General features: G+C 49.7%; 1 protein-coding gene across 8 annotated transcripts in view; it reads right to left on the bottom strand.

The window, feature by feature from the left end:
* Positions 1-13,009, bottom strand: part of PAX5 (paired box 5) — a 197,592-nt gene that overhangs the window by 85,754 nt on the left and 98,829 nt on the right. For 4 of the 8 annotated variants that reach the window (XM_032306380.1, XM_032306384.1, XM_032306381.1 and 1 more), the window contains exon 7: positions 5,601-5,657. The exons of the other annotated variants lie outside the window; for them this stretch is intronic. In XM_032306380.1, the coding sequence (XP_032162271.1) occupies positions 5,601-5,657 (57 nt within the window). The remainder of the gene's footprint in view (positions 1-5,600; positions 5,658-13,009) is intronic. 8 annotated transcript variants of the gene reach the window in all.

The following is a 13,009-nucleotide window of genomic DNA, read 5'->3' as shown; positions in this document are numbered from 1 at the left end:
GGAGATACGAGCAACCAAGAACAAGGCAGAGATAAGAGTCGTGCTGCCAAGAGGATGGAGAGAAAAGTGTCCGACTTCAATGCTCTTAAACCACAGACGCAGAATCCCAGAAATAAGGTTAAGAGGAGTCTGAAACATCAGCATGCCACGCTTTCATAGAGGCCCAAGACAAAGAGGGTTCTGTCCACAGCCAACAGGGCAGAATCGCAGTGCAGGGAGTAGTCCCCCAAAATCTTTCACTCAAAATCCAATACAATATGACCAAACGAACCACAGTTTGGCGAGCACCTGTCTGCTGAGAACTTCGGGGCGCACAGTTCGGACTGAGCATGTTCACGCCAACTGTGGGCACCTCACCCACAATCGTGCTCCTTTCTTTAAGCCACTTCATGAAATCAGAGCTTGGGATGAGTCATTTCCTTGGCATCCATGCCACCATCACAGCAGTCTCCGAAAGATGCCAGCCTTGGTCTTCCCATTCAGGGACAGACAAAATGAGAAGCATGAATGCCAGGTCCCTTCCTTCCACCTAACCCCCAGGCCGATCTTCAGGTAAAGAAAATATTTGCAGGGGTGCCTGGGTGGCTCACAGGGTTAAAGCCTCTGCCTTCGGCTCAGGTCACGATCCCAGGGTCCGGGGATCAAGCCCCACATTGGGCTCTCTGCTCAGTGGGGAGCCTGCTTCCCTCTCTCGGTCTCTGCTTGCCTCTCTGCCTACTTGTGATCTCTGTCATCAAATTAATAAATAAAATCTCTAAAAAAAATATTTGCAAACACCTAAGCCAAAGACCTGGGTGTGCATATCAAATTGCGGTATAAGCAGTTCTCTCCAGGAGCCTGGTCTCACCTACAGAAGGCACATCCCTGTCTATCCAGGCTTATGTCCTTGGTAGACAGAGACAGAGAAGCAAGCAGTCTTCTGAGAGGAGATGCGGGCACCTTGGGTAGGAGGCTGAGGACTGAGCCATAGGGTACAGAACCGGGGGAGCCCCTGGGCCAGTGGCAGGCAGGCAGGACTCAGAGACAGGTACATTCCTGCTGCTTCTCTTGGAATATGAATTAGAAAGAATTCTTGGGCAGCTCAAAGTGGGGTGGTTGGCAGCCATGAGTCAGCGAGGTGCTGCAGGCCCAGGCACCCTGCCGTGAGCCTCCCTGAGGACATCTTTGTTTGGAGCCCCTGGGCTCTCCATCATCTCCAGCAGAGGCTGATTCTGAAACATGCAGAGAAGAGCACAGGCTTCTGAGGAGGAAGGACAAGAGGGGGACACGCCTCCCTGCCATCAGGAATCACTGTAAAGCCATAGTAATTAAGACAGCATGGGACTGGCACGGGGCAGATAAATAGATCTGTGAAACAGAAGCGAGTCCAGGAGCTGATCTGTGCATATATGGAAACTTGATATATGAGAGAGGGGATGTACAAATCAGCAGGGAAGGATGGCCTCTGATCAACAGTGTGAGGGGGACCTGGTTATCCATTCAGAAACAAGGGGGGAAAAAGAAATTAGATCTTTACTTCATACCAGACACAAAAATCAATTCCAGGTGGATTGGAGACCTAAAAGGAAAAGGCAAAGGCATCTAACGTGGTTGGCTCTAGGTCCAGCCAAAAATCCTTGGGGAAAAGCCTGCCCTTCAAAAGGAAACTAGTGGTCCTAGGATAATAACACGGGTTTCTTGGTCACTGCGAGGACAGCAGTGGGTCCCAGTTATCCCTCTGCCCTGATCTGATGCCTCCTCCTCCAGGAAGTCCTTCCTGACTACCACTCCTTAGGAGGCAGGAGACCTGTCTGTGTTCTGCTGGCCCCACCAAGTGGTCATGCCAGAGCAATAAGAACCACAATCTTCACACCCATGTCAAAAGCTCACATTTATTGATCCCTTGCTCTGAGTTAGGAGCTTTACCTGAATGTTCCATTTAATCCTCACAGTAACTCCATGAAATAGGTTCTATGTTATTCCCATTTACAGACGATGAACTGAAACCTATGATAGAAGCGAAGTAGCTTGCCTTAAAGTCATACAACGTCTAGGTGCCACAGCCAGGATTCCAATCGAATCCACCTGACTCCCAAGTCTTGAAAGTGACTCTAATGATTTTCATACTGTGAGTCCTGGCCTGTAAACACATGTGAAATCAATTTGCTAGTGCCAATATTGTAAAAAATTGAAATTAGAATGGACTAGAACAGAAAATATCTAAGGTTCACACACACAGCAAGAGTAAGTCCTGTTTTAGAAATCTCTTTCACGTATAAGTGGATACAGGTCTACTAAGTAGAGGTGAGAATATGTTTCTTGCTTCAGGTCAGGACCAGGAAAGTTTTCATTCCATGCAGCGAGGAGCTGTTGGGCAAAGATCACTGTCTAGACTTATGTCCCCCACCGAATGGGACCTGGTCATGCCATTAGCCTCCTAATTTGCTAAAAAAAAGGAACCTGGAAGGCAAGCTCACTGGAACAGCTCCTTCAGTGCATTGCCATGAGCAAAAAAGGAGGTCAAAACAATTCTGTAAGGGTGTCTTTCAAGATGGTGTCTTCTGGAGCTCCTGGGACTCTGGGGTAGAAGACAGGGCTCCTTCTTCTCTGTGCTCCCAAGTGCCCTTGTGGAAGCCTGACCACAATGAATGTTCAGTGTTTATTGAGCCTTTCTTGTGCACAAAATGGCTTGTGAAGACCAGACATGTTCTCTGATTCTCAGCCACAAACCCTAAGGGTAAAGACACGTGGCCCAGAAGCTTTCTCCAAGAGGAGCTGGAGCACAGAACCATTCGTTGAATGTGGAGTGAGAAGTGGTCAGGACAGGGTTCTTGGGCAGGTGGGACCGAACCCGGGTCTGGGCAATCCCCAACCCCCAAGGCTGGTAAGTGCAGTAGGAAGGCTCAGAGGTAAGAGGACAGCAGGGATCTGGAAACAGGGCACATGCCAATCATTGAAGGAAGTGAAAGTAGAAAAAGGCAAATATGGAAAGGTAGTCGAGCTAGGATTTGACTGTGAAAGGCTTGCACAGGGAACATATGGATGAAAACATGAATGAGCGACCCTTAGGCGGGCCAGGCAGCAATCTCAACCAAGAGCCAGCAACCCTGCGTCCCTCCCTACCCCACTGCCAGACCTACTCTCTTCCTGGACTCCAGCCTGGGCAGCTGGGTCTGCAAGGGAAAGCTTTCATCTCCCTCAAGAAAGCAGAACCAATCTGGGTTTAAGAAAATTGCGAGGGTAGCCAACTAGGATATTCTGCCTCTTAATTTCTTTGATGTCCGGTTGGAAGTGTCTTCTAGGTATTTGATTTTGTTTTAGTCAATAAATTGATTGTCAAAGTTTGTCCAGTCACCTTCATAGTTGGGTTTGGATCACCTTTCCAAGATAAAAATCTGTAACTTGTGTTACACATGTGGTAGGAGGTCCAAAAATCCAGTCTCCCAACCACGACTGGCTGCCAGAAGGTAGAGTGAACTTCCCTAAAGAGTGGGGGTCCTGGGGACAGGGGACTTGGAAACCGGTCCTCAGCTGTCCTTGGCTATCTCTACCTCCCACCACCACCACGGGGTGGTTTGGCCCAAGTCTAGACCCTTCTTTTGTAGGATTCCACAGCTGTTATTCTGCTCCTGCATGAGCCAAGGGATGCCATCGTTTAGTTTTGGTGTTAGTTTGTTTGGTGTTAGTTTAGGACTTCCCTAAGTCCTCATCATTGCTCGTCCCTTGGGGCTGCTGCTGATTCTCTCCAATCTCCTGGGCTCCCTTCCTCCCATGGCTGCTCCTTAGCCACTCCCAGCAGTCCTACCCTAGAGGACTCATCTCACTGGTCACGTAGAAAACTCCTACACTGTCCACAAGACCCAGCTCCAATGTCACCTCCTTGGGCCACTCCTACAAAGAAATCATGAATCTGTCTGTGCTTCCCTACTTCCACAGACCTCCATTACCATACTTCTACCATGTTTAATGGCCATTTGTCTCTCTCCCTCTAGGCTGCCTTGAGAGCATGGAATAGGGAACATTCCTAGAGTCCCCTAAGCGCATTAGCCACAACACTTAAAAATTAACTGAGAAGTGTTTGAACAAGAACCCTAAGTGATATGCTAACTTTCCCCTGCCCCACCCCCAACTCTCCCCTCATCAAGTGAGGCGACCAGAAAGCAACAACCTTGGCCACCATGAGTTAAAACCTCTGGGGAAGAGCTTTCACTCTTCTGCAAGAAAATATCAGGCATTCAACATTTGTTAGAGGAAATAAGAGTCATATGAAGAACTTTTTTTTTAAACCTCTGAAGACGCTGCCCATTAGAATATTCAAAGTCCTTGCCAGTCTCTCCCCAGTTCAGCACCCCTGATGTGTTTTCCTCCTACTGAGTAGTTAACCTGCCTGTGGTTGAGTAAGAGGAACCCTGGAAACCACGGCTTGCCCGTTTTTGCTTTGGCTGCCAAGAAGCTCAGTCAAATTCAGTGTTCAACCACCACAACCACAACATTGCTGGCACCTGGTGCTAGGACCTTCCCTCTTTTGCCATGTCATTTCTGAACTTTTTCTCAGCCTTAACTTACTAACTTAGGTACGCGTAATTGTTTACTTTGCAGGACATCTCAGGTCCTTCGTGAAACTGGAAACTGGACGAGGTAGAAAGAATGACAGATAAAGGAAGATGGAAAGGAACGTCAGGAGACAGAAAGAGGAGAGAGAAGGCATTACTGGTGCCTCTGGTAACCGTGACAACCTACTTCCACTTCTCATAGTTATTTGGGGGACCAAGGGCTGAACAGACGGAAAACGGTGGTCACACGTGCGTAAGCATGTTGGTGCTCCCACACTCTCGGGAACAGAGCCCCCTCTCCTCCCACCACCGACAATCACAGGCAATAGCTGTGTTCCACACTTCTAACTTCTCTGAGCCCTCGGGGTTCTTTCTTAGGATGTTATTTGGGGCTTCTGCTCCCTTCCCATCAGAGCCGCCCTGGTGCCGTCCTTGACCATGACCCAGAAAGAGAAATGAACTGAGGACAGCAATTCACAGACTGTCCACTCCAGAGCAACCAACGAGGATAAATTCTGCCTACTGCCCCAGAGTCTCTTGAGGCCTCAAGGTCGAAGGCAGCAGGTATGGACACCCTCCTCACAGATACCATGCTCCAGATCATGGAAAGTCTTTAACTCTCCAGTGTCTGAGCTAGACAGATTCTCAAGGTCATCTTCTTCCCCAACATGGAAAAAACTGAGGTACAGGCAGGGGAATGGACTTCCTCAGCTAATTTTTATCTGATTCATATATAGTCTTTGCCCCTGTGGTAGCAGGAGCAAAAACTGTGAGCCAGGAGCGATAGCACGGTGTTCAGCCCAGCTCCGCTTCTCTCTCTCCTGTGTGACCTCAGACAAACCGGGCCAGCTCTTGGGGCCTCATTTTCTTTGTTAATAAAATGAGATTTGAGTCAAACTCCTCGCTGCCTGCCTGCCAGGATGGGTATGCAGGTCCTTCAGATAAGGGCAGGGATGGTACTCTGGAAGCTAAGCCACACAAGGGGAAAGGAATCCTAGGAGGGAATCCAGGAGCTGTGTGCCCCGGGAAAGTGGGTGCCGGGTGTCATTTGGGTCCCTAGGAAATTACCTGGAAAAGGACTGCCTGGGGCTGCACCAAGTATTGTCTCATCAGCACGGGGCACCACTGCCATAGCATGGAGGAGAAAAGAAACACAGACACGTGAGAAGGAGGCAGCACGAAGGAGGGCGGGCATGGGGACAAGGCTGCAGGGCTGGCTACCTCAGACGGCTCCGTCAGCCCCAGAGGCTTCCCCGTCACCTGCGGGGCTCCTCCAGTCTTGCCGCCCAGCCTCAGGAGGTCCTTGGGAGCTGGGCCAGCGCCAGGCCAACCACACCCATCCTGAGGGACCTGCCCACAGACACACCTACCCAGCGGGGACACGAGCTGGAGTTGGGGAGCTCTGTCCCCAGGCCCTGGTCTGATGACCTGAGACTGAGGAGGCAGACGGGTCTGGATGCCTCGGGCAGCTGGGTTGGAGCTGGGGCCGGAGGACAGCGGTCTCCCTTCCTGGCCTCTGCTTCCCCAGCTGTCTGAGGACTTGCATGTGATCTCCAAGTCCCCTGCCACCACTGATGGCCCTTTGCCCCTCTAACTGGTCACCTGAAAAAGTAGGGATTCCCTCTGCAACAGATGAGCTCCAAGACAAGAAAAGAGAGACAGAGGGGATCCTATAGGTTAGAGGAGACTTGAGATGTATCAATGGGTCGCAGTGTGGACCCTGACTCCGACAAATAGACTGTAAAAGATATGACTATAAAAAAATATTATGACATTATGAGACTATTATAAACACACACACAGATTGTATATTTGAGATATCTGAGGACATTACAGATTTGCTAACTTTTTAGGTGTGATAATGATATCATGGTTATGCTTGTTAAGGTCTTATCTTTTAAAGAGTCATTCTACTTAATCTCACAAAACAAACTGAGGGTTGCTGGGGGGAGGGGGGTTGGGAGAAGGGGGGTGGGGTTATGGACATTGGGGAGGGTATGTGCTTTGCTGAGTGCTGTGAAGTGTGTAAACCGGGCGATTCACAGACCTGTACCCCTGGGGATAAAAATATATTATATGTTTATAAAAAATAAAAAAAATTAAAGAGTCATTCTAAAACGTTCACAGATAAAATGATAGGATGTCTGGAGTCAGCTTCAAAACGAAGGTAACGAAGTTCAGTTCTTAACAAATTGTGGTCTAACTATGTGACGGGATACTACTCCACAGTACAAAGGAACAAGGCACTGACGCATGCTGTAGTGCAGGCGAGCCTAAAAGCATGCTAAGTCAAAGATGCCAGGTCTGGGGCACCCGGGTGGCTCAGTCAGTTAAGCATCTGCCTTCGGCTTAGGTCATGATCCCAGGGTCCTGGGATCGAGGTCCTCATTGAGCTCCCAGCTCAGTGGGGAGCCTGCTTCTCCCTCTCCTTCTGACCCTCCTCCTGCTTGTCTCTTCTCTTTCCCTCATATGAATACATTTTTTAAATCTTGAAAAAAAAGAAAAGAAAGATGCCGGATATCAGTGGGGTGTCCCAAACTGGCAAATCTGTCACACAGAAGGCAGACCAGGACAGGCTGGAGCGGGAGCGGGAAAGGGCTTCATCTATAAAGGCACATGAAGGGTCTTCTTGGAGGGAAGGAACTGTTCTAAAACCGGACTGCTGGTGTTGGTGGCACAGTTCCATAAACGACTAAAAATCACTGACCTGTATACTTCAGATGAGTGAATTTTATGATATAAAAATTAAAATTCAATAAAGCTGTGGGAAACTAAAGCAGTGTGGGGGCAGCAGGGGCACCTACGAAACAGGACAAGCCAGGAGTTAAGAATCTTTGAATCCAGGGGCAGGGTGCTTACAGGCTAATTAGACTATTTTGTCGACTTTTGAAATCTTCCATAATTAAAGTCTAAACTCCCAAACAGCCCAGATTTGAGGCACGACCCCACTTGCCGCACCATCAATTGTCAAAAAAACACCCGCAGAATAATGGGAGCACCCCAGAGGAAGCGGACAGCCAGGAATTTACGGTCCTGAAGTCTGGTACCTCTCCATCTCCAGGGATGTGCCAAGGTTCCAAACACAAGAAGCATAAGGCCTCCTGTCTGCCTGGCCCTTTCTAGTTGGCAAAGTCCTTGCAAAGATGGAGCTCACAGAGGGGAGCCCCGGTGTGCCCAGTGCAAGCTCAGTCCTGGCCCGTTACCCCCAAAGCAGAGTTAGGATTTGGCAAGACTTCACTATCAGCCCGGCAGGGAAGCTCACACATTTAAGGCAGGATGTCCTCCTCTATAAAATGCCGTGGCCCCAGGCTGAGCACCACTCCTCCAGCTAGGGAGAGAGCCCTACAGCTGCAGGCAAGGAGCAGGAAGGTTCCACACTTTTATAACCCTGGGTAACCCGAGAACTGGACCTGCAGAGCACACGTTAAGGAAAGTTCTGTCGTGGGGCACCTGGCCGGCTCAGCATTTGTGTGTGCAACTCTTGACCTCTGGGTTGTGGGTTCGAATCCCATGTTGAGTGCAGAGATAACTTAAAAATAAAATCTTTAGGGGCCCTGGGGTGGTTCAGTTGGTTATGTGTCTGACTCTTGATTTTGGCTCTGATCATGATCTCAGGGCTGTGAGATCAAGTCCCACATCGGGCTCTGCACTGGGTATGGAGCCTGCTTAAGGTTCCCTCTCTCCCTCTCCTCTTGACCCTTCCCCCCACAAACAAACAAACAAGTAAATAAATAAATAAATAAAATCTTTTTTAAAAGGCGGGGGGAGCGGGGAATAGTTCTGTCTTGACTACCATGGATCAAACCAATTTGCAGGGAGCCTGGAGACCGGACACTGCATTGGACTCCCTTTCACCCTGCGATGGGGTCAAATGAGGGACATGGACCAGAACTGGCAGGGCCTTCTGGCTATAAGGCCTCACCTGGGGGGGAGGGGTTCTGTGCTCTCCATAGGTATGGTCCTTGCCAGTTTCTTGCTAATGTGGCTGAGGTCAGACTCTGTGGGATTCTACCCTGAATCCAGATGCCTGGCTGCCGTCAGAAGAGTATGGCTAAGGAAGCCCGCCAGCCCTGAGGCTAGAAAGACAGGGTTTAAACTGGACAGCCAAGTTTACCCTGTGTGGAACCAGGCCAGGCACCTCATGGTCCTGGCTGCTTCTCTCATGTGCAACATGGGGATATATGACCTTCCTCCCAAGGTCGTGAGAAGGCACAATGTAGGTGATAAGAATGTTAAGTCCCACAGGGAAGTCCTTTATATTCTCATATTTTGGGTTCTCAGGGCAAGACGCGTAAACAAACACTTGAAAAATGCTGCAGAGGGCAACAGGAGAGATCCTGTGGTGGGGGGACTCTTCTCAGTCTGGAGTCTATCATCGCCAATACCTCGATGTGATATTGTACTACAGCTTTGCAACATATCATCACTGGGAGAAACCGGAAAAGGATATATAGAATCCTTTTGTATTATTTCTTACAACTGCATGGAAATCTGCAATGATCTCAAACCCAAAGTTTAATTTAAAAAAAGTAAGAAACAAAAAACAAGGCTTTAGCGTTCCATCCCCACTGAACCTAATAAAGATGAATTAAACTTCTAAAAAATGTTTGCTGGGGTGCCTGGCCAGCTCAGTGGGTTAGGCACCCGGCTCTTGATTTCACTCAGGTCGTGGTCTCAGGGTCCTGGGAGCAAGCCCTGCATGAGTCCGCTTGTCTCCCTCTCCCTCTGCCCCTCCTCCTACTCCCCCACTCTTTCTCTCTTTCTCAAATAAATAATTTTTTAAAGTGAAATCAATAAAATAAAAAAACTCGTTGCCGGGGCAACAGGAGAGATCCTGTGGTGTCTCAGTCGATCAAGCGTTTGATTCTGGAGTGACTCTTGATTTTTGGCTCCCGTCATGGTCTCAGGGTTGTGGGAACGAGCCCTGAGTTGGCTCCAAGCTGGGCATGAAGCCTGCTTGGGATTCTCTCTCCCTCTGCTGTTCCCTCCCCTCACCACTTGTTTGTGTGTTCTCTCTCTTTAAATAAATAAATAAATAAATAAATAAGCTGTAAGGTGCTGCTGTAAATGATGCTTGCAAAAGTACTCCATAATCTACAGTGGTACTGTAGGTATTGACTGAGGGGGAAGAACTGCATGGATTCTGAATGACCTCCCCTTTCCAGGAAGCCTTCCCCGATTTCCCTTCTTGCGCATTCCTCAAACAACTAAGTGGTCATACCTCCATCACTACACTTAGCACTCGCATCATACACCTAATTGTTTAGGGTCCTCATCCCCCCACTGGAGTGTGAACCTCATGAGGATGGAGCTATGTCTCCCTCCTCTTTGTGATAGCAGCTCCTGGCCCAGTGCCCAGCTCTGAACAGATGTGACATAAATGCCTGTGGAACCAAATGAGCTGGGACAGGTACCACGGCCTGGCTCTGCCAACAGCACCCGAGGTGCTTCCTAGGGTCACTGAGAGGATAAGTGATCTCAGGGTGCTTTTATTTATCAGAAAGCACTAGAGACACGGATGAGACATGCTCTCTATTCATTTGGCTCTCCAGATCTGTGCTCATGCTTGGGCCACAGTGGATCACAGTGGAATCAAATCAAGAGATTTGCGAAGTTTACCTGACTCATCACCCCCTACTCTGTGACAGCCTCCCAGGCACCCCTCCAGCACACCCCCAGACACACACCCAGCTGGTGTGGAATAGCAGGGGAAGCCCTGCGGAGGGGACTGAAATTAGAGATTGTAGTTTCTGTCCAAGAGAAATTTTTCCAGCAATGACTAACAAGAAGGTCCCCTTTTTCACCCCTGACCACTTAGAGAATTTTAGTGAGCTCCAAATCTCAGAGCCCAGAGGAACTCAGGAGTGATGATGAAGGCTGATCTTTTATCTGATGTTTGAATCCTACCAGTGACAGAGAACTCACTACTTCCTGAGCCAACCACTGCCTGGCCACCCAGCTTGGCTATGAAAAAGTGCTAAATCCATCCCCTTAGGCCTCCCTACATTGGTCTTGGGTATGCTCTCAGGGGCTCCACTTTCTAGGAATGCCACGGGAGGCAGTGCTGTTCCCTCCCGGAGCCAATGCAGGGCCCATGATGTCCTCCACTCTTCATTCTGGACATGTTCTCTCTGACTGGGGCATAAAAAGCTTGCTTCTGCTTTTCTGATGACCTCATCACCTGGATGACTCGTGCTGTTCTCAATCAATGCAGCGCTCACGACAAGTTCATTAGAAATGGAAAGTGACTGCATATGTAATTTTGTGTAAGTGTTCATTTTCTCCCACCCCTACCCAAGCGTTTACAAACTCTTCCTGGGTTCGCGTTGCTTCTTGGTTATGTTGACCTGAACTATACAGGCCCAGTCCAAATTCCAACCTACTTTTCCAGCTTCCACTCCTATCTACCCTACTTTCCAAACAACGTCCTCTACTCCAACCACACCACACACACCACATCAGTACCTTGGCTCACACTGTCTTCCCGTCCCCACCGAGTCGAAATCCTTGTTGTCTACGATCCAGATCAAAGGCCATCTGCTCCTGAATCTTCCTTAAATTTGTGGTTGAAATAGATCATTTCTTTCTCTTAATCCCCTTCTCTTAATCTCCCTGCACTTCCTTTAGGACATTTGTTCTATGCTACTTTACTCTAGTAATCTGGGACCATGTCTGCGCCCCCTCTTCGATGGGAAGATACGTACAGGTAGCATCTCTGCCTCAGTTGAAGCTGGATCCCACTGGATCCCACTGGATCCCAGCAGGCCTGGGAAGACCTACCCTGAGTGAAACTGAGCAAGGGTGGGAGAGAAGGGGCAAAGGAACCCAGGGCTCACCCTGAACCTTAAGAGTTCTGTTAGAAGAGGGGGAAGAGAAGGCCCTGGGCACAGAGCATTCTGGCTCTTATCTTCCAAATGCAAGAAAAGAAGTGACAAGGCTTGGAGCACTAAGCTTCGCTTCTGGAGGATGAGAGCGGGGACCAAGGGGTCAAGGCCTCCTAAGTGATAAGAAGGTGCAGTGTGCGTGTGGTGGTGTGTGTAATGCGGGGGGGCAGGGAGATCACACAGGGGAGGAGGAGGAAGAAGACACCTTGTTCTGGAGCCCCAGGGCCTGCTCAGGTTCTGCCTGTCTGTGTGATGAGTGCCTCCAGATCCTGACATGAAGAAGAGGGGAGAGAGTCCCCCCAAAACAAAGCTTCATCTCCAGGCAGCCAAACCCTGTGGGCATCTCCCGGGTGGTCCAAGGTGGGGTCTAGCTGTCTCATCCTGCTATGGGACTAGAAAGGGGGCAGGGCAGGGCAGGGAGGCTCATTATCTCCAAAGGAATGCAGCCCTACTGGCTAGCAAAGGCCCTGAAGAGGGGCATGCAAAGGGAACCCTTCTCCCTGCCATCCTAAAGTAGCTGGTGTGGGAGTGGAGGGGTTGCTGGATATGTCCATGGTTGACCTTTCGGGATAGACTCCCCAGCTGCAGGAGGACAGAGGTTATCCTGGGGCCATAACGGAAGGAGACTTCCCTCTGCAAAATCCATGGAGTCGGGGCAGACAAGTGAATGCCCTGCCCCGCACACCTGCCTCTGCCCGACCGCCCCTGCATGGTGAGGCCCACGTGTGCATACACATACACACACTGCTTGGGCCACAGGCCACCTCTCTGCCCTGTCTGCTCCCTCTGAGGCAGAACCTTCAAAAGGGTGATACTCTGCAAAGGCAAACACAAATGGCCTTAGGGGAGAGTGCCCTCTTTGTCCCCAAGGTTTGCTAGGGCCAAACAGAAGCCAGGCAAGAGAAGCACCAGGAAAAAAAAAAAAAAAAAGAAAGAAAGAAAACAACAACAACAACAACAAAAAACAAAGCTGAGAAGACCAGGACTCCTTGGTTTGCAAGTCTGAGGCCTCTACAGGCTGTCACCTAAACCCTCATACACTTCTAATAACCCTCAGAATAACATGAACTCCCTAGATGCCACTTACATACAGCTACGATTCCAGGTGTTAAAACACAGTCATTTCCTGAATCCTTGCAATAACCCTAGGGTATTAACATTGTCCCCACTTGGCAGATGATGAAAGTGAGGCACAAGGAGCCCAATGAATGTGTCCCCATCACCCCCAGTGGTGAGACCCCAAGTCCAAGATCTTACTTACAGCACTACCCACCATCTCTCTGCCACTGTCATCAACCCCATTCCAGGGCAGGTGAGAAAACCAAAGGTAGGGAAGGCAGCTGAGCTGTGGAGGGGGTGTCAGACTCAGTCCTCTCTGATCTGTGCTCTTCGTTGGAATTCCAAGTGTCTCACCTGGAGGTGCCGGGGCCCAGGGAAAGAGATGCCAACTCTCAGGCCAGGTGAGGTCCCATATATTTCACAGGCCCCTTCAGACACCTGCTTGCTCCCGATCCTGCACCTGTCACAGGGCCATTCCCCCTCCCTGAGGGCCCTTTCCCTTTCTCTGCTCCCACCCTTGTCTACCCACCCCTC

This window comes from Mustela erminea, chromosome 12 (genome assembly GCF_009829155.1).
Source record: "Mustela erminea isolate mMusErm1 chromosome 12, mMusErm1.Pri, whole genome shotgun sequence".
Classification (NCBI taxonomy): Eukaryota; Metazoa; Chordata; class Mammalia; order Carnivora; family Mustelidae; genus Mustela; species Mustela erminea.
This window is presented reverse-complemented; position numbering and strand designations above follow the sequence as displayed.